We start from the raw sequence: 20,493 nt of genomic DNA, 5'->3' as shown, positions 1-20,493 counted from the left end.
CATATGTAAAAAAAATTGCGTTCGGAACCCAGTCTCCGAGTTGATTTCTTCCGAGCGACTGGCCGCAGGAGAAACTCAGCTCGACTCGAGCTTCCTCTCCTTTCCCGATCGCATCAGAAAGCTGTGAAGTATATAGTACGCAAACCTATATCCGCATGCTGAGGGTCTCATCCTCACAGATCGCGCCCGCCGGAACTCCGAACAACCCCCCGCACCGGCATCCTGAATTCTCATCATCATCATCATCGTGACTCGGTCTCGCTCATTGTCAGATCATACAGTACTGGCTTGCAATTCGTTATTTTCGTATCATGGTTGTTGACGTTCCGACGACATTCACGGCTTTCGATAGCGCATGGGATGAGACCGGGCTCCACCAGAGTGAGAGAGTCTCATACGCTCAGCGAATTTTCATCGAGAATCGGGAACGAGTGCCGAAGATGGGTAAACCTTGAACAGCCCGTGGTGAACAGTCCGTCCGATCCATTGTTCCACAAGTTGATATCGTGAGAGTTTCGATAGAGGCCTCGGATCTCTCGCAAAGATTACCGTGGGAGTTACGCAAGGCAGGTTACGAGCAACATGCTTATGGGTTGCAAGTTCAAGGAGCGAGCTCAGCAGTCAGCAGGATGAGTTTGACGGGGCGAAGTTCTTGGACTAGCTCGAATTGAGAAGTCTCATGAGCGGAGGCTCACCTGGAAGCACTCACAGCTTCAGAGGAAAAATGACTGCTGCCTCGGACCCGTTATGACTAAGGCAATAATCACTGATGACGTTCGGAAATTCCGTGGCTCACTCCGAGAGAGTTGGGCCGCCTCGAGAGTGCTGGATGATCGAAGCCCAGCGTGAGTCGAAACCTTGAACCCATCGAAAGCTCGATAGCGAAGTTCTGACCACGACGCAATCGATTGCATGATTCTCAGGAACAAGCATCGCGCTCCCTCCGTCCAATGCCGAGAGACTTCGGCGTAGTGAGCCCGATTGAGCTGAATTGTTCCACAGACAACTTGCATAGCGCACAAGATCTGATGGAACAGAGATACATCTCCGCGGAAGGTTGGGTCAATTTACATCGATCGGCATCCTCGAAGAGCACGATATCAGATCGTACTTGGAAGATCCTGTTCTTTGTCCTACATGCGAAAAAATCTCTTGGAGACGGGCCTATATTTCAGGACGTCTGCACGAGAAGATTCGCACACAGGGGTGACGAAGATCGTTACTCATTGAGAGACAGGTTTCAGCTGCCAAGATCGACACAGATAGCGCCCAATACCGCACAACGCTCCCTTCGGTTCATGCGTCGGCGTCGTCTCTCAGGAGAATATTTGAGGGAGGAATTAAGGTCGAACGGTCGCTCTGCTGCTCCTTGGGGAGAGATGATCCATTCCTGATTCCTGTTCCCGGAGGGTACAGGACTCGAAGTACATCTTGGAATCCTAATCTTTCTATCGGTCGGTCCCTATCAAGGGCGATGGACTAGCTGACGTGCGACGTCTCCAGGATCAAAGCAGGTCTACGATGAAGCCCTGTACCTGAGTGGATGAAGTTTACCGTTAGATATGTCATCAGGTACTATATCTCGAAAGGAATAAGTGGAGAGACAACAGTCAACGGACTAAACTAAGCGGTCCAGACCAGACGCTGATGGTAGTGAACCGCTGGCGGCTGTCACATTCCTCTTCTCGAACCGGAACTCTATGCACCTCGTCGACTCCGGTGCCCTGGGACGCCTCTGATTCTTTTCTCTGATCCGTGGAGGTCTAGCGTCCAATAAGCCCGAGGGTCTTGATTGCAACCCGGTCAACGATGAACCGGCTTCCGAGCTCACCATATTTCGAAAGTCCTCTTCCCTCCGCAAGAATACGAAGTGAATCGGATTTACGAATGATTCTCCCGCGGGAAAGTATTAGTGTCATAATAGGTGGATGATTCTCCCATGAGACATCGCTGCCGGGGGTCTTGGAGTGAGCGAGGCGTCGTCGCAAGCCGGACCACCGCCTGAGGCGGCACTTCGAAACCGTCCGGGAATTTCGTTTTGACAGGAGAACTTCAGAGTGCAGCCCCTTGGAGGCAAAAATATGCGCCGCCCGGAGCGCACCTCCCCGCCTCACGACGCTGCTGGTCTTCCGCTGAGGACCCTTTCCTTATCTCTAATCTCTGTTCCGAGGAAAACTCTAGCCCATCCACTCGAGAGAATTCGGGTATCGATCCAGAAGAATTAAGATTCACATTTAGATACCTGTGGGATTCACATATGGATATCAGCTGGGATAAGACACAGGGTGGATTCAAAGGGTCAGCTTCTGCTCAGGAAGGCTCATTCATCATATTCGGTGTGATCGAATCGTCACGGGCTCCAGGTCTGGTCGGTGACCTCCTTCGACCGTGATCTAATCGGCGGAGGTCCTGAATGCGGTCTCAGCATATCGATCGGCCATGCCACCCTCCGATATCTCCTCACTCAGTAGAACGATTTTGACACTATTCTGTCGCGAAGAAAGTTCCAAGCCATTTTCGGCCTCGCCCCTGATCCCCGATGACGTTGCTCAGCTCCTTGAATGAAGACTCATAACTCACAACCTCCGAGTCTGGTATCACTTTCGCCAATCCACGGACCAAGACGAGCTCTGCCTGCTCTCTGTCTGTCGGTACATAATATTCAATTTCGTCGCGGCCCTATTCCGAGGAAACCCCCTCTCCTGACTGCGCAGCACGAATCCATCATCGTAGTGAAGATACCTAAGGAGTTCTCTTAGGGGATTCGATTCAGCGCTATGGAGCAAAGATATCAAGGCGACCCGGCTCCGGTGCTAGTTTTATCAAATTTACTTCGGACGAGTTTGCGCTCTCGAGCGAACTCGGAACAGGGCTTTTCGGTCAATGACAGCGCTTGCGAAGCCTGCTCAGAGCACCATCAGGTGAGACCGATGTGACTGCTCCATTGTGGCCACATTGGCCTGGATCCCAACATGAGAGTCGTCCGTATCTATGCTGCGTCGCCCTGGCGAGTTGGATTATTATCGACATCGGCCTCTGCTCTCCAATAGCGGTTACGACCCCTCTGAGTGTGAGTGAATCACAGATTCCGTCCTGAAAGGTCAGAGTGACTTTCTATAAGGCTTGAAGGATCAGCCGCCTGATGCTTCTGGACAAGCTCATGACTCATGATCGTACATGAGCAATAGGCCACACTGCGATAGAGGGTTGCGGAAAAGTTCACGATGCCCCTCCGAGCGGTGCATCACTGATCCGTGGTACATGCATACCTGGGCGCAGTGGCGGATCCAGGGGGGGGGCCAGGGGGCCATGGCCCCCCCCAAGAATCTTCGATCCCCATACAAAAGCATGGGCCGCGAGGTGGCGCGTCATCATTTTCGGCTCTTTCCCCCCTGAAAATATGACTTGGCCTCCCCCAAGAAAAAAAGCTGGATCCGCTCCTGCCTGGGCGGAGTTCTCTTCCTTCTGGTGAAGCAGCTCGCGAGGGAGGGATCCCATTCCTCCTCAAAAGGAGCGGCGATTGCGGAGGTAAGCTGAGGTACGTTGAGGAGGAGTCTGACGATTTCAAATAATCCCCCCTGCTCGCCGCAAAGATCAGTTTCTATCTTATTTGAGTTCTTTGATCTCTCTCCCGTATGGCGGGCTCGGTACGTCAATCGTCCACGGGATCTGACATGGCCACGGCGGCTACGAAAAATCTCACGCCTTCGAGATAGAGCACCGTGACGGGAGGCCGAGTAATCCCGGCACGGCGCGCGACCCGCATTATTGGTTCGGAGCGTCTTCGACTCGATAGCTCAGTCAGAGGAATCTCGGCCTGATCACGGGACAAGAATCTCCGACGAATCGCGCGATCCACATGAATGTTTCTTCCAAAATGCTCACAAGAATATCAGAGCCATGTTCGGGGATGGATCACTGAGTTCCTCCATGGTGCTACATGGTCAGCACGAGATACATGGCTGTCCCCGCTTACGATCCCTCGCTTAAGAAATCACTGGCGCTAATCGTGACGATCAATCGAGTGTTTCACAAACGACAACTTGATAGCCAAAGCATGCATCTCGCCAATGATCCGCAAGCGGGCTCGATTGACGATTTGGCAGCCGAATGAGCTTGTCGGGCGACTCATGGAAAATGACTCGAATCGTAGAAGAACCTACGATTCGAGCAAGGCTCTCACCGCTCTAGAAGAGAGGATTATAGATTCAACGCCATCGGATACTCGACTCTCACCCTCCCGGGGCTCTCTTCTGCGCCTGTGGATGAGGGCGTCCGTTTCCACGTTTTTCGTTGCTCCCCAGCTACGAATCCGGGCGAGAACAAGGGAGCGAAAATCCCGAGACCTGCGATTTCTTGAAAATTTATTTTTATTGTCTCTCATCCGAACTTTGCGTTCGATGCACGGAAAACTTTCGAGGTTTGTCCTTCTTGCCGAGCACGACGACCATTTTTTCCGTGGATTTCTTCGTCCGGGACAGAATGTGCTCTAATTTGGATATGAATGTATCCACATCCTGTAGCGTGGTCCCGACGCCAACCGCAGCCGTGAGATAACTATGCGGGTATTCACTGTGATGCGAGCCCCATCCAACAAAATGATAGCCTTCTATGTCTTTGACTGCTTCTGGGTTGACCGTTCTCGTACCGAAAACGAATCTCGTGAATAACATTGAGCCTATCGAGCTCACATCATCTATACCTTCGAATCCGTTCAGAGTGAGCCCGATAGAGATGTCGTTCGAGGCGATTTTCAGAACCATCTGGTTGTGAGCCTCTGCTAGTTTCTCAAGCTCTTCGCCAAGGTAGTAGAATGTCCCCTTACGTTGTTTACATATTTCTCGATAGCCTTTTATGCCGACTGTGAGCAAGGTTATGAATAGATCCATCGTAGGGGATGAGGAGCCTCTTCCCGGATAGGATCGAGCAATAGCCTCGATGAACTCTTTATCGAATCCGGCTATAATGGCACCTCCCACCGGCACCATGAAGTTTTTGTCGGTGCTCTGAACGTAAGCGTGTATGTGCCCATGTTTGTGGGCTTGTTCCAGGCGGGCCATACACTTCGTCGACTGCACCCCGTACGCATTGTTTGTTAGGTGCATGAGATCGAACTCTTTGCAAATTTCCGAGATGCTGACTATGTCATCCGGTTTCCTTGGAGCGAAGCACGAAGTTGTGGATAGAACGCATAATATATTCTCTGCGCCTATCTTCGAAATTGTCTTCCTCATCTCTTCGGTGTTCGTGCATAGCTCATGACCTTGGAGCTCTTCCTCAATGATTACAGGTGTCAAACCGGCTGTCAGAATGCATTTGAAGCATGTTTTCTGATCGATTCTCGGCCATAACACATACTTGGCCTTAGGTTTTATCGAGCGGAACGAAAGTAAACACAATACTAACGCCATTCCAGTGGCCGTCGGTACAACGAAGCAGTGTTTAGTGCTTGGTGCGCCGCTAGCTTGGAGCACATGAAGTACCATCGAATTCGTCAATCGATTCATAAGTGTCGATCCAGCCGCCTTGGGCTGCTGTTCCTGAATGTCGCCTGAGCGCCCTATACCGTGGCCCATTCGAAAATGTCTCTTGCGGACGATGTCCGAAGCAAATCGACCTTCGCGTTCTCCGAGCTGTGTGCATCCTAAGAAGTTATTGCTGTCCATCAACGAGAGATTCTGGAGGAGAAGTTCGATGGTAGGTTCTTCCCATCCCACGTCGGGACATTTTCCTTGCTCCAGCAAGAGGTTGATCCGGCTCTGATGGATTCCAAGTGCTTGCTGAGCTTGTCTGGAGTAATTCGTTCGCAGCTGGTTCACGCTTAGCGCGGCAAAGCTCTCTTCATTCATGCTCGGAAGCTCCTCGTTGGGGTTTTCGAACGCTCGAACGTTGGGGGTTTCGCTCGCACCGCGAGAGTCACATGCTTCTCGGATGGAGTTCTGACGCACACGACACTCTTAGACAAACACAAGCGGTCTAGCGCCGCTCAAAACCGTTTCGAGGCAACCACAGTGAGAATCTATCCTCTAGTTTACGACCATGACAGAGCGCTCTCTTCTCCACATTGCTGTTGACTCTGCCTGTGGCACGACGGCAACGTCGGCGACCCGCGTCGATATCCGCATCGACGGTCAGCTGTTCCGAAGGGAAGATGGATTCCCTCTAGCTCTAGATGATCTCATGAGAAGCTCTAGCGCAAGGAACCATGTGCACGATCGCGCAGTGTATTTCTGAGAGATTGGGGAGCTGTATCCCGTTGATCGATTGATCTCTCGATGCGGAAGATTGGTCCGGAGACACCCCTTCCGGTAGAAAGCGGTAGCCCGTAGGGACGGACAGCAGGCGAGCTCTTCCCCAAGGGGGAGCCGCGCGTTCGTCGGTCAAGTGCTTTGTTGTTGATGGTGACAGGGGCTTCCCGACGCCGCTCGCGAAGGAGGAGGGTTCTAGAGAGTGATCGTAGGTGATCCGTTCCTAATGCTTGCCATTGTCTCGCGACTGATGCCAACGAGAGAGTTTTCGGGGACATAACTGACCCATGAACATGGAATTCGACTCGAGCGCTCCTTGGCCTCGCGAATCGCATTATTGCGCACAGGATACCGGAGAATTTCGACTCGATTCGATGGGGAGGCCAGACCCACGGACTGGATATCAAGATAAGCCGAGAACACACCGATGTAGAACGTGGCTGTTGTTGGATGAAATGCTGATTATGATTCATGGTCTCCGGCTCCGGGCAGAATCGAGCGCTTCCTCTCGATGCTTTTGCGCTCGGGAGCGAGCGATCATCGATATCCGCAAGCTTTTGCGGGTAGAACCTCCTCAATCCCCGTGCCGCGGATTCTCGCGCCTGAATGCGGATTCAAGTTTTTCCCTCGAAAGTGACCCATGTGGGGTGCGTGAGTAGAAAGGAACGGAAGGGCATTTTTCATCGGCAAGGTCCTCCGATGGTGTATCATACATATAAACAATATATACATATCACAACAATATCATACATATATCATACATATCGAACACCCGGCTCGCCGATCTGCATACAACGGCTCTGCCAGTATCCCTTCCTACTGCCATAGACCGGAGCCTGGAGCGCTGCGGGTTAGATAGACGTCCGGAGTTCGGGAACCTAGATCACGTGCCATAAATACTTCATCGTTCTACGAAGAGTACAAGAAAGTATTCGTCTTCATCCGAATATATTCAACGGGGGAGAAACCGTAGCGTGATGAAGAGAGCGGAGAAACACAGGGCAACTATTCAACAGTTGGAGGATGGAGTGAGCCACGGGCGGGTATGTCTTCCTTTGAAGAGATTTCTGAAGTTGGGCCAACGGTCAATACATAACGGATTTCAAGGAGGTAGGGTGGTAGTGATGCAGTAAATTCAGGCTCTTCGTGTTTTTCCTTGTCAAGCTCACGATGAACTCATGTCAAACTCCGGAACAGCATAGGGAGAATAGCGAAACCCCGAGTCCAAAATATCCATCTTCGTCGGGAACTGCGATGTTCCCAAGCGTACAGTCTGCTTCGGAAGCTCGTTTGGAAGATGGGGAGTCGTAGGTTGGGGCTTTTCGAGGAGCCGACCCGGAACGAATCACCATAGAAGAGGGAGATTGACGAGACGGTCTGGGAAGATGTTACCACCTCTTCCGATGAATTTCCGATAGACAGTCTCACGTCCGCCGCGCGAAAAGGTGATCATGCCGAAAGGAGTCTTTCGACTGGGGAGGTACGACGGAGGGGTGGAGCAAGACGGCCGTGCTTCTTTTTCCCAGAGAATGGGTCGCTTTTGAGCAGTTTCATCGAGAACATTTACTCGTATCCACCTCGCCGCCCAGAAATTTCCGAGTTACCATCAACCTGGTGAGTGCTTACCTACACGGCAACTTGCAGGAATGAATGGATGGAATTGGTAAGCAGGAATTCATGGAGCAGCCAGAGTTGTTCCAGGTGGAGAACAAAATTCTTCTCTCGATAAGATCCCTCTGCGGATAGGAGGAAGCGGCCCGGGCTTGGTTTCGAACTGACGACATGACCCTCGAATGTTAGTTAAGAGCGGATTGCTCTTGTGTATCACCGCTAGGGGCGTGTAAACTAGGTCTCGGTCTTGGACATTCTACGTTGATGATTCCCTGACATGTGCCGGTAATCCGATGACGCGGTGTCAGATCTCGAGTGATATCGGCGAGGGTTCTCCTGCACAAGATTTTCTAGGGAGAAGTGCTGATGAAAATCACGCAAGATCTCGACAAAATCGCCATGTCTTGTCAGAAGGGGAATTACTCACGGGTGCTTCGAGCGTTCCGATTTCGCAGGAGCGAAACCCGCATCGCCGCCGATAGGAGCGGTATGTGAGTCATCGAAGAGGAGTGATGCTGAGTGCCAGAGCGATGAACCCTGTCGGCTGTCAATATGCCGCGCACCCGATGAGTCAAGTCTCCGAAGATCCTCCGGAGACCTAATGGATCAAGATCCGTGAGGAGGATGATGCACAGCCTTAGGGGCACCTTGGATCTACCTTATTCGTTCAAGGGACAAGACACCGGGGCAGTCAAGGGCGTAGACGATGGATCTTCGGACGAAGATTTGGAAGGGAGCCTCGACCGTAGAGAATCGACCTCCCACCGGTTATGCTTTCATTGAAGAGCTTCCAATATACCCTGGAAACGCGGGAAGCAGCCGACCGACGCGTCGTCGTCGAGCAAGACCGAGTATCTGGCAGGTTCGGCCGCGTGCCGAGAGTTCAAATGGCCGCTGGACCTCGATGAGGTGCTCGCTGTCGAAGTCAGAAATCCGCTCTCGCTGTACTGCGACAATCGGGTTCCTCTTACAATCAGGTCAAGCGTACGATTTCGTGCGCATTGATGACTTTTATTTACAATGAGCATCAATGGAACATCCCTAGGCGAAATTTTCAATTCCCATCGATTCCAAAATACAGGCCGCACAGAGCGCTCTGGATAGCACGCTCACAAGCGATTTTCGATTCGAATCCACCGGCTTTCTCCTGCTCTTCTGCTCCTCGGATATGATTGAGATAACCAAAATCTTCAAGCTCCTCAACGGTAGGTGCAGGAGGTCCCATGATGTCGATTATTAGCGGTTTGTATTCGTAAGGTGGCGCTTCGGCAGCTTTCTTGACTGGCAGGAATTCTGAGCCCTTGGAACCAAGTTTGATTCCGGTTGAGAAAGCTGTCGCTGGTCGCGATCTCTCCTTTGCCTCCTGTTCTTCCTTCTCTAATAGCTCTTGTTTCTGTTTATCGTGGAGCGCGACGATCTGTGCAGCTGACAGGTCAGAGAACATAAGCTCATCGATGAGATCCTCTTTTTCTTTGAGTAGCGCTTTCTTGCGCTCGAGGTCTTCCCGTTTCTGCTGGTCGACTCGAAGATCTGAACTCATTTTCTCCTCTTCCAGGAGGCGCTCGACCAAAATGTCATCCTTGGTCTGACGTCCGCGGTTCTTGTTAATCATTGACTTGTTGTCTTTCTTGTACTGGTCGATCTTCCGACGCGTGGCGTCCACCTCAATGTTGTTTGTGAGTTTGAAGACTATATCCTCGACCATCTCGAGGTAATCATTGTACTCCCGGAGCGTTGCGAAATCCTCTTCCCGAGCATTGAAGTCTTTGAGGACTTTTTTCCGAATGTCTAACTCTTTTTCCACGATCGGGTCATCGAACACCTGTCAGAGAAATCAGATTGAGAGAGACATGATCCTCGTCTGCGGGAACAGCACTTTTCTACGATTCGATCGATTCATAGGACAAGTTCACTCAATAATATTCACGTGATGCTCACTTGGAAGCGGAAGCCGTTCCTTCGGAGCAGTACATTGCAAGTTGTACAGTTTCCGGAGCCTTTGATGAACACGATTTCGACACATTTCTCGCATAACGGATGGCCGCATTGATTGACCATTAGTTTCAGAGCGGGGTTGCGGAATTTAGTGGTTTTGCATCGCGGGCAAGCGATATCGTCCATGATGACTGATGACTTTCGCTGGTATCTCCCGGTGATAGCATTCAGCCGATCACATACCTAAGTGAATCGCTTCAGCAATCGAACGGCGACCCTCTAAATGGAGAGAAGCGGTATGGGGAAACCACAATCAGATGTTGACGCGGTCCAAGAGTTCGAAATTGTGAATGCTTGTTACTGTCTTGACGACGATGATCTCGCCCTTCGTGTGTCGTCGGTCGTCGTCTCCTCGTGCCTCGTCGCCTCTCTCACCTCTCTCTTGCTGTGTGCAAAATTCGGAGAGACAATGATGCTGATGATCCCTGCAGCCGACAGCCGAATATCCGGGCGGCCCCTGGACCGAATGGCACTCTCTCCGCCGACGCTCACGCATCGCTGACTGATCCCGGGGAAGATCCCTGAGGGAGAGGAATTGCAGGTAGAGGAACCGCGAATATGCCCCTGTATTATATTATCTAGGTACTATTATTGGTGCTTATTATACATAGGTATCAATAGGGAGATGCAGAAAGCCATTTGGGTACGGAGGTACTCCCTGTTAGTCAAATCAGATCCGCCCCCATCTCCGCACGGAGTTCCCTCAATACAGTTGGAGTTGACGAATGAAAATGATGCCATTCACCCATTCTAGCGAACGCCACAAGGGGGTGTCAAGCGAGCTGAATGTAATCGAAAGAGAAAAATACTGAAAACCATTAGGGACGACATCGCTCGCTCGCGATGCAAGACAACGGAGCTCCGCAACCCCGTTCAGAAGCCGTTCTTGCCGTGGGCATTTGCCGTGTGGAGAATGCGGCGAAATTTTCCCCATCGAAAGCTCCGGGGCATTCGGAAAGTTGTCGCAGAGAAATGCCGCGATCCCCAGGACCCAAGACGCACTCACTCTGAACGATTCGGGAAGCTTCGTCAAGATCGTGGAATCATGGGGAGTCTCATGCGAGCGCTCCCGGCACATCAATTCGTGGCGACGGTCGACTACAGGCGGACAAAGGAGGAATATGCACCGCGCAGCGGGTGCGTAGCCAGAGGAAGCTCGTTGATCTCGCCCAATGGCTGGCTGGGTTTTTGAACGTCGGCCCATCGGGGCGCGGCCGCGGTAACAAGGGCCGCTCGGGGACCTAAACAACCCTGGTCACGGCTGGAAGGTTCCCGACCGCTTTCGTCACTTGAGCTAAAACTCTCTCTATTGCGAAAAAGGAGCTTGTTGGAGGTTGAGGAGTCATGAGGAAATTCCGCTGAGTTTGGGACGTGACACTCGCTACGAAAAAATCTAGGTTCTTTATTCCATAGGAGGATGACGATCAATCAGAAGTCGCTCCCGCCGCCGCCGGGACACTTGCTTTATTTATAGCCAGCTTCAGCTCCGCAGATTAGTGAGCTCCAAGGCATTCGGACGCTCAATTGGATGCTTCGGCATCGGTTCCGCCCTTCACGAAAAACGCCGGAGTTCCATGCGGAGGACTGTCCGGTGAAGAACGGGCCCGTCTCCGACGATGCAACGTCCTCTGGCAAACATCATATCACGCTCGCTTGATGGTACAATCAGAAAGAGCGCGGCTCCACTGTCGCATACGAGGCTAAAGGCAACTCTCGTGTCCAGAAGAACCTTGAGTCTCCATAAACGGATGTCTGTTGTAGGAGCGTTGAGGCACCTCGTTAGTCAGAGGATAGGTCGGAGCGGAATACCCCATCCCATTATTCATTCTGTTTAAAAGATCGGAACCTGACGCCGAACCGCTCCGCTAGTGCTTCGAAAAGCGCATTCCCCGGTAGCTTTTGGTGTCTGTCTCGCAGTTTATGAATGGCTTCGCGGACCTAATGAACCATCAAGAGAGAATTCTCAGACTGAGGTCGTAAGACTCAGAAGAGCAAATCGCAGATATTGCAATAGTTGTTCCTAAGCCTAACGAAGTTCGATCATCCTCCTCAAAGCTGTCCGTGGCTCACCCTCTCTGCGAATTCTTCAGCACTTTCATCAACTCCGCAGTGAAGAGGCTCTCCGATGTAAATTCGAAGCTTCACGGGAAAACATATCAGGGGCAGATATACAACGATTCCTGTTCTCTCGTATACGGCCTTGAAAAAACCTGTGAGCGGGCCGCATAAACGCTTACAACATGGTACGTCTCGGTAGGTTCAAACGCTACCCACTTGCACCCGAGGGATGTTAGACCACGATCTTCTCCTCGCTTACTTTTCAGACCGAAATTCATCACTGACGGTGCTGGTTGAGAGTTCGCCGTGAACATAGGGATTATAGGAACCCCACACTCCTTCGCCACTCGAGCGAATCCATGGCGGCCATGCCAGAGCAGTCTACAACCAATGTAGGCATTAGACTCATTGAAGTGCTGTGGCTTATCCAAGCTCAAGGCATAATTCAGGAAGTATCATTCGCATCCCAGTCCAAATTCATGCAGTAACTCGTCTGGAACTTCTTGCGAGTCGAGGCAGGGATTTTCGCCGTATCGTGTTCATTAGGAAGCAGCACCGAATGTAGAGTCGGAGTCCTTACTCGTAGTTTTCACTGAAGACCCCTTCGCGAGCTCCGCCTGGAGCGACGTGGCAGATGTTCCCCTTCTTTAGCTTTTCGACGAGCGTGTCTCGCTCACAATAGAGATCGAGGATCTGAAACGGAATGTGTATCCGGGGTAAGATACATGGAAATCAGTCGCAAGCCCAAGGAGACTATATGCGCTGGATTCTCAAGAATCAAGATTCATTCCCATCCCCGGACACGACGCCATGAGGTTTTTGGTGGATTTCCAACAAACTTCCGATAGCTCCATGCTGACATGAGACAGCGTCGGAGTCTACGATACCTTGCAGAGGCCTGGCACGACCCGAACCGAGTTACGATGAGCGATCCCCCCTATACACTTCCTTGCTTTGAGACAAGATCTGGCCCAGAGATAGACGATGTCGTGAGTCACGAGAGCGTGGTAAAAAACTAACAAGGCACCCGTGGTCTCCGGCAGGTTTTCCTCCCCATGGATCTCGAAACCTAAAATCACCAGATTTACGCTCAAGGCTCTATGACACTGGGGGTACGTATGTTCTTCGAATAACAGGTTCTTGCTGTTCCGACCGCGTCATTACCGTGGAGCATTTTCAGATAGAAAAACGTGACTAAAGCTGCGGGTTTCCTCGTGATTGTACATATCGTTTCTGAACGGAGGAGAATCGATATCGTGGCAATAGCGTTGGCGACTGACGCTAAGAGCGTTATCGGCAAGGTAGTGAAGAAGAGCATCTGTGAAATCGCAGGACGGAGTATGAATGAAAGCATGATGAATATATCAACCTCCAAAATCATAATATCCCGAGTTTGGTGAGAGGGTGTGAATGAAACTCACGATTAGGAATAGTACCATGTTGTATGAACACATCCATATGATTCGGGTGACGGGGATCACCATGAATATCAATAGGTACCTGAGAAGCTCGAGATGAAGCGGCGAAGACCCCATTTCTCAGAATTGAATACACCGACGAAATTTAGATTCCTTTCTCGCTCTCCCTCCCGCGGGAATCCACGATCTTGACTTCAGCAGGAACACCCCCACGTGCGCGTTTGGATCCTTGACGGGAATCAGATCAAATGGCGTATTCCGGGATTTGATAGGAATCCTTCACCCGTGGGACGTCCGTAGCCCCGTAGCCGGTTTAATCGATCGTCTCGATTTGATGATTCGCTATCGGTGACTCTCGGATTTCATCTTCCACGGGGAACATCGGCTTACGACTGAGAGGAGACTTGGGATTTCACGAGCTCAGACAGGCTCTGAATCTGAGGCCGATGTTAGCATGAAAGCAAGCTTGAATAGCTCCGACAGGTGCGGAAAATCCGACGGCGGGGAGAGAAGCTTCCTTTGCTTATAATGGTTCTGACGGCGGGATATCTCCTCTAGGATACCTCATTATGAGCGAGATAGACTTCCTGCGATTAAGGACGACAACATCCGCGGACACAATAAGGAAGCGCTCCCCCTTGGAAGCAGACCCTCGGAAGCATGGGTGATGTCCAGGTGGATTGGTGGACAACATGGCTATCTGGATGGGTGCTCAAGGAAGACCCCTCCGTCATTCGGAACAGTGTTTGCTGTTTCTTTCTAATTTTAGCTTTGAGGAAAATTTGTCTGATCGGAAAATATAACCGGAAGTAGGCGGGGAACCTGTCTCATTCAACATGGCATCTGTTTGGGTCAAATTAGACATTAAAGGTGGAGCACAAATGGTTCGAAGCTGTAATGGGCACCGTTAACACGAGTCCTTCGCTCTCAGAGATTCGTGCTATAATCGGATTCCACGCGGATTGAAACTCGGATCCCATGCGAATAAACCTAAGGATTTATCTGGCCTGGAGCCTGAAACCCGAGGGATTTCTCGCGAACCTCCTGCGGGTTTCCCTCCGCGGGGCGCGGGCTTCCAGAAAGTCCGCTTGATTGCGTGCCCCAGGGAAACACACGCTCTGTCTGCCTCTCACGGCGCGGTCGCGGTCGCGTTCCGATGTGGAAGGCATACCGAGTCCATCTCACTCCCCACTATTGCGTCTATCCATCGTCAGGCGGATCTACGATACTTTTCCCACCTAGTCAGAACAAACAATGCCCACATATTCTTCAATGTAGTCTCGAATTCGAGGCGGTCCGGAGTCACATACTCCACAAAGAGAATCGCCCCTAATAATGCTGTTAACAACCTGTTCGCGTGGAGAGTTTCACGCCATCTCAGAAATGGAGTTTACCCCCTTTTATTACCTCAATAAAAGCGTTATGAAATGAACGAGTGTCTTCCCGAATCTGCGACACGCTACACGCGACCGGCATCCTGTTAGCGTCAAAGAGGCGAGAAAGACAAACAGATTTCTCTATCATAAGTTCAAGGACAGAGAGGTCACCGGAGCCACCAATTGCGAGTCTCAAATCGACACCTTTGAGAGGGTCAGAGCTCGTGGAGAGAAACACCCAAGATGTGTTATTACTGCATCCATTGTATTCTCTCTAGCGAAGAGGGATGCGAGACGAAGGGGGCGCATTCCCGTCTCCTGCATCCATTGTATTCTCTCTAGCGAAGAGGGATGCGAGACGAAGGGGGCGCATTCCCGTCTCCTGCCCTCGGCGCCAGACCTGGGCGCCGCGATTAAACCTTGTGGCGGCGACAAAGCACGCCAGGGCGTGTTGCGATGGCACGGCCCGCCGCGGGACAAATCAGTCGGCGGCGGCTCCGTAGCGCTCGTTGCTGCACTCGAATACACCATGCTCTCATCCCTGGATGCTCTCCTACAGCGTATTGGCTGCACATTGGCAGCGTAAGTTCCTTCTGTAATTCTATGGTTGCTTCGTAGAGGTCCGGGGCCGCCTCGTCCCGAAATCCTCGAGAGGAATTTCCGAAATCGATCACGCAAAGAACGATCATGTTTATGGGTGGTTTTTCGGATCCCTGCATGAGAATCACAAGATCCTTGATCGCCTGAAATACGCCGTGTCACGGACTCAGACGTCGAATCGGGACACTACTTGAACGACGCGATCAGCTTCGAGTCAGGTCTGATGTCGACTTCCAACTCCCGTATCTGAAGCATAGTCGCCATTCACAATCTTGCGATCCACAATGCCGTCGCCGATCTCGGCCGGGCCCTAGAAACTCGACGAACGCACGAACACACATATGATGCCGTCTGATCGGCGCTCGTGACCTGTTTAACTCATAAGGTAAAACTTCGCAATCAAGGAAATTCCGTCTTCTTCGCCGGGACTGAGCAAACGGTCGAGGGAAGCTGTCTCCATCAGAACTTCGTGCGAGACCTCGTACGACGCGACTCTTGATTCGGAAAGCCGACAAACAAAGGTCCGCCTCCTAGGCAAGTCACCTCTGGCTGAGACCTCTGGGATCATGGGCCGACAATGGTGGGTCTTCCTTATTGTACGAGGGGTACCTATGGAACGGAAAAAAAATCAGATAATATTTTTTTTACCGCAAGATCACCGTTTATTCAAAGTATTCGCCCTCGCTACATATACACTTAACCCATCTTTTTAGGAGGAAATGAATTCCTTTGCGGTCAAACTCTTCTGTCTGTTCGCCGAACTAATCATCCGCCCATTTCGCGACTTCTTCGAAAGTTCCGAAGCGGGGATTGGTGAGGGCGCGAGCCATGGCTGAGAATAGGTAGTAGTCTGAAGGAGCGAGGTCTGGGGAATGGGCCGGGTGCTGGAAAACTTCCCAGCCCAACCCCTCCAGAGCTTCCCGCACGGGTTCCGATGTGTGGCATAATGCGTTGTCATGCAAGAGGATGATGCGGTCCCGACTTTGATCTCGATTCGGTCGTTTTTCCCCCAATGGCCCGGTCCAAACTCATGAAGTGTGCCTGGTAACGTTCAGAACTAAGAGTTCCTCCTGGTTCCAGCAACTCGTAATGGATAACTCCCTTCACGTCCGGCCACACAGAGAGCATGGCTTTTTTTTCGAACCGATTTCGCTTCCCCGACACTGCTGCTTGCTCCCCGGGGTCAAGCCATGATTTTTTCCGTCCGGGATTATTGTAGTAGATGCACTTCTCATCGCTTGTGATGATTCGGTACAGAAAACTCTTCTTTCGGAACCTTCCCAGCAATGTTTGAGAGATGCTCAGTCGGTCGTTTTTTGTGGCTTCTCATCGTCAGTGAGCTGGTGGGGAACCCATCTTCCGAGCTTCGAAGTTTTCCTCTTTCCCTTGAGGCGTTGCGAGATTGTTTTCTGTGCAGCTCCCGAATTTTTGGCGAGTTCACCTTGCGTCTGGGTGTTCTCTTCGTCCAGCAAGTCTTGAAGGTCTTGATCGGAAAACTGTTCGACGGGTTTTCCCCGCGGTTCATGGCTGATGTCGAAACTCTTCGATTCGAACCTTGCGTACCACGCGTAAGACCGAGCTTTGCTCAGAGCTTGACCGCCATATGCCTCATTGAGGAGAGGATGTGCCTCACTTGCACACTTCTTCAAGTGGAAGGAGGAAATCAGGAAGTTCCGGATGACGCCCTTGTCGGGCACGAGTTTCAACTCGGGCGCTTATGTTCGATGCAATCCAGGGGCATTGAGCTGAGCGAGGCAAGAGCTATGATGCGAGCGCTCAATGGAAGGCAGCTAATTGTAAGCAAGACCACTCACGAGCGCGCTCCGGGTTCCGACAGAGATCATCGTCATCATTGAATTCTCCCGCCGACACTCGACGCACACTGCACACTCGACGACACTTGCCGTCTCTTCTGTGAGATTCTGCATCATTATTCTACGTGAGCCTCATGCATCGGGGTCACGAAACCACCAACTAGAACAGTGCCGAACGAAGATATCTCACGCATACAGAGAATCATAGAAAAGGTACGCCGTTCGATCTTCCGAACGTGCAATGATAGGCTCCGGTCTTTAACAGACGGAAATACCATGTTCTCCCTCACACCGCGGATCGTCCGTCGACATCTGACGATCGATCGAGCAGAGGAAGACTGATTCTCCTGACAGGGTGCATCGGGTCATTCACAAGGACTGAGGGAAAGCCCATGAGCTGCCTCCATTCATATGCGGGAAGGCTAACGTTATCACTGATGGGATTCTCATGCGTGGGGGCTGACGGATGATTTGTTTCAGATGTCTTGTTCTCGTGATCCGGACTCGGATATCGAGGATGATATCCACATAATAGCTTCGGATGATGAGGATCTGGAATTAGTGGAAGAGCTAGATGGGGGCGAAGCATTCCATTCGGGGAGCGACGATGAATCCGAATCACAGGACGCCGATAGTGAGTGGTGCATACATACATAAGATCTTCCCTATACTGGGAGCTCCTCCGTGGTTGAGCAATAGCGCAATATTATTTTCGCCTCGTCATCCGCAGCTATGGATTTAGACAATAGAGTCGTTTTCCAACCGTCGAGAGACGATTCAATTCGAACACTCGAGGGACACACTGATGCCATCTTCGCCGTTGAAGTTTCTGCATCGGGACAATTACTTGTCTCGGGAGGAAAGGACGATCGCGCCCGGCTATGGGATTCCACCGGGCAGGAGGTTCTCGAGTTCGCTCCTTTCAAAGACTCGGTCATTCACGTCGGCTTCAGTAAAGATGAGAAGTTCGTGATGGCAGCTGACATGGCAGGCAAAGTGAGTTGATGTACATGTTGGCCAAGTGTGCTCACAAGAACGGGGATTCTCGCGTGTCCCTCGTCCCAGGTTGTCAAGCCTGGACGAAGTACCTACTAAACTTTCGACCCGCAAGGTGCAAGTGTACGACGTTCAGTCGAGGGGGTCAGTCTTCGAAGCGGAAGTCGACGACATCACATGGACAGCTTGGCATCCCTCGGCGGCCGCCCTCGTCGCCGGTACTCAGGATGGCTCAATATGGCTATGGCTGATCCCTCACGGCCACACTAAAACACTGCCAAGTTCTGGAGAAACCACGACCAGCGGCACGTTCCTCAGTGATGGGAAGAGGATCGTTGCAGGGTGAGTGAATAAATCACAGGTCGTAGTAAGGGCACCGTCTTCAATGCCGAATGCCTCTGCGTACGGGTGATATCCATCGCAGGATGAAGGTACTCCGAGAGAGAATGAATGATACTCCGAGAGAGAATAAAGCCACCTAGATCCCGAGCTCTTATCGCGGTAATAAGACTTCGAACTCTCTCTCTCTCTCTCTCTAGTTACGCAGACGGCTGCCTGAGGCTGTGGGACCTGAAGACCTGTCAAGCCTTATCCACAATATCCAAGCTGCACGAAGGCGAAATACTTTGTGTGGACGTGAACTCGAATGGCGTGGTGGCTACCGGAGGCACGGATGGGCTTAAATTCGCCAGCGTAATAACCGGTGAGGCTGATTGATCACTCTGCTAAACTGTCGCTCTGATGAGGCGCCTCATCGAGTCTTGCGAGCCTGATTTACGGAATCGTTTCAGGGAAATCCATCCTGTCGCTGAACGAGTTCGAGGATTGCGTGGAATCAGTGAAATTCTCCAGCAATAACAGTTGGTTGGCGGCTGGCAGCCTCGATGGTAGCTTCGTTATCTGGGATGTGGCCGCAGGTCGTCAGAGACACAGGGTGCAGCTCGGAAATGAAAGTGGAATCTGTAAATTAGCTTGGGCAGGACCGGATCGCGTGCTTGTGGCCTCCCTCGACGGTGAGCGATCAGTAATGCGGAGCTCAATCGGCGATTCTTAGATTTGCATCCACGGTTACTCGAGGGAGAACGCTTTCAGGTAAAACGCGTGAATACGACGCTCGTTCCGGGGACCTTGTGAGATCTTGGGAGGGACACACGAGTAATCTGCTCGATCTCAGCGTCGCGGGCACAATATTCGCTACATCATCTGAAGACAGAACCGTGAAGATATTCGATAGAATGCTCAGATAAATGTATCGTACTGACGCAGGGTTTCTGCTCTTTGGTCTGTCTCCGAAACTGAATGAGTGCCTTCGCTGGAAATTCGGGCGAGGGAGCTGGCGATTCGTCTCCGCGAGAAATCAGGGTCGACATTGGGCCAGGGTTGGGTTGGCGTGAGAAGTATGCATACGCTTCCAGAATTTTTCGAGAGCCCGTTCAGACGCCAGGAAAATCAAGTGATAAGGAAAAAAATCCCGCGATTGATCTCGTCTCTCGAGAGCCGTGGTCAGATTCGACGCGGAGGATCGAAATGCCCTTCACGTAGGCAGGACCACGGGTTTTCGATTCCCTCCGCTAACGACTACAGCTTCGTATTCGGCGGGCAAGCAGACCGAGGACCGTGAGCGAATCATTTGCCCCCTAGAGTTCGGTCAACTCGCGCATCTTCAAGTTCGCCTTTCAGTAGTCATAAGTCATAAGCGAGTTTTATCTCTGACATGATCTCAATATTCAACATGCTATCGAATCGAACAATTGCAATTGATCTCGGCGCGTATCGCCGCTCTACGTTCTCTATCATATAGTCCACGACGACTCGCTTCTCCTCCGCAGATGTGAAGAGCTTCCTTCCGAACCGGCCCTCTGTTTCATCCACCGTATTTTTCCTGTAAGGGGCAAGATGATCATTTCGACGCTCCCTGTCGATCATAACCCTGAGCTATATTTGCTGGAATGTGCGTTTCGGTGGCGAAGTTCGCGATCGGAGTACCTCAGAGAAGAGGGATGTTTGTCGGTGAGGGGAAAAGATTTCGCTACGAGGGCGACATCAATGGAAGCTAACAGAGGACATCGAAAACAGCGTGCAGCGTGCCCGACGTGCTAAAGGTCCTAGAAGCAAAAAGGCAAGGCAATGAGAAACTATTAGTGAAGACTTGCGACCGAAACCAAGCTGTCGGCATCCTTCTGCGAGCTGACGGTCGTTCCATAACACATCTCAAGAGTCATAAGCAAGACAGACACCGTAGAAAGAACACAAGCAGTTAGCCTCAGGAGGGAACCACGACACCATGAAATGACTCAGGTCCTATCGGAGGGCCCGCGTGCAGTTGTCAGGAATGACAAGGGGACTCCTCCCATGATTTCGATTTGTTGGGAATGGG

The 20,493-nt window shown here is 51.5% G+C and overlaps 4 protein-coding genes across 4 annotated transcripts; 1 reads left to right on the top strand and 3 right to left on the bottom strand.

Annotated features, from left to right (window-relative positions):
- Nucleotides 1-4,370: 4,370 nt before the first annotated feature.
- On the bottom strand, nt 4,371-5,849 carry SecS (Sec synthetase). Its single transcript, XM_003742051.1, has one exon. It carries the CDS (start codon nt 5,847-5,849, stop codon nt 4,371-4,373), a length of 1,479 nt encoding a protein of 492 aa, XP_003742099.1.
- A 2,999-nt stretch (nt 5,850-8,848) lies between these two features.
- Nucleotides 8,849-10,170, bottom strand: Mat1 (CDK-activating kinase assembly factor). Its single transcript, XM_003742048.1, has 2 exons — nt 9,798-10,170; nt 8,849-9,681 (listed from the first exon to the last, which is right to left on the bottom strand). The coding sequence occupies exons 1-2, from the start codon at nt 9,978-9,980 to the stop codon at nt 8,914-8,916; spliced, it is 951 nt and encodes a 316-aa protein (XP_003742096.1). The 5' UTR covers nt 9,981-10,170; the 3' UTR covers nt 8,849-8,913.
- Nucleotides 10,108-13,351, bottom strand: LOC108864080 (transmembrane protein 68-like). Its single transcript, XM_018639016.2, has 7 exons — nt 13,334-13,351; nt 13,077-13,230; nt 12,800-12,981; nt 12,493-12,605; nt 12,172-12,293; nt 11,925-12,064; nt 10,108-10,239 (listed from the first exon to the last, which is right to left on the bottom strand). The coding sequence occupies exons 1-7, from the start codon at nt 13,349-13,351 to the stop codon at nt 10,108-10,110; spliced, it is 861 nt and encodes a 286-aa protein (XP_018494532.2).
- Nucleotides 13,352-17,176: 3,825 nt separating this feature from the next.
- LOC100901020 (angio-associated migratory cell protein) lies at nt 17,177-19,373 on the top strand. The gene is made up of 7 exons (XM_003742047.1): nt 17,177-17,333; nt 17,601-17,754; nt 17,851-18,116; nt 18,232-18,458; nt 18,656-18,819; nt 18,908-19,129; nt 19,209-19,373. Exons 2-7 carry the CDS (start codon nt 17,601-17,603, stop codon nt 19,361-19,363), a joined length of 1,188 nt encoding a protein of 395 aa, XP_003742095.1. The 5' UTR covers nt 17,177-17,333; the 3' UTR covers nt 19,364-19,373.
- The last annotated feature ends 1,120 nt before the right edge of the window (nt 19,374-20,493 follow it).

The sequence above is a fragment of the Galendromus occidentalis genome, unplaced genomic scaffold, assembly GCF_000255335.2.
Source record: "Galendromus occidentalis unplaced genomic scaffold, Mocc_1.1 scf7180000077266, whole genome shotgun sequence".
Classification (NCBI taxonomy): Eukaryota; Metazoa; Arthropoda; class Arachnida; order Mesostigmata; family Phytoseiidae; genus Galendromus; species Galendromus occidentalis.
The sequence above is the reverse complement of the archived record's forward strand: the minus strand, read 5'-3'. Positions and strand labels throughout refer to the sequence as shown.

Excerpts from the sequence above, each read along its gene's own strand:
- SecS (XM_003742051.1), bottom strand. The coding sequence starts at position 5,849 with ATGAATGAAGAGAGCTTTGCCGCGCTAAGCGTGAACCAGCTGCGAACG.
- Mat1 (XM_003742048.1), bottom strand. The coding sequence starts at position 9,980 with ATGGACGATATCGCTTGCCCGCGATGCAAAACCACTAAATTCCGCAAC. Across the intron at positions 9,682-9,797 it reads GGAACGGCTTCCGCTTCCAA|GTGTTCGATGACCCGATCGT; the intron begins GTGAGCATCACG and ends TTTCTCTGACAG.
- LOC108864080 (XM_018639016.2), bottom strand. Across the intron at positions 12,606-12,799 it reads TCGTGCCAGGCCTCTGCAAG|ATCCTCGATCTCTATTGTGA; the intron begins GTATCGTAGACT and ends ATTCCGTTTCAG. Across the intron at positions 12,065-12,171 it reads GATGAATTTCGGTCTGAAAA|GTTTTTTCAAGGCCGTATAC; the intron begins GTAAGCGAGGAG and ends GCCCGCTCACAG.
- LOC100901020 (XM_003742047.1), top strand. The coding sequence starts at position 17,601 with ATGTCTTGTTCTCGTGATCCGGACTCGGATATCGAGGATGATATCCAC. Across the intron at positions 18,459-18,655 it reads GGGAAGAGGATCGTTGCAGG|TTACGCAGACGGCTGCCTGA; the intron begins GTGAGTGAATAA and ends CTCTCTCTCTAG. Across the intron at positions 18,820-18,907 it reads ATTCGCCAGCGTAATAACCG|GGAAATCCATCCTGTCGCTG; the intron begins GTGAGGCTGATT and ends GAATCGTTTCAG.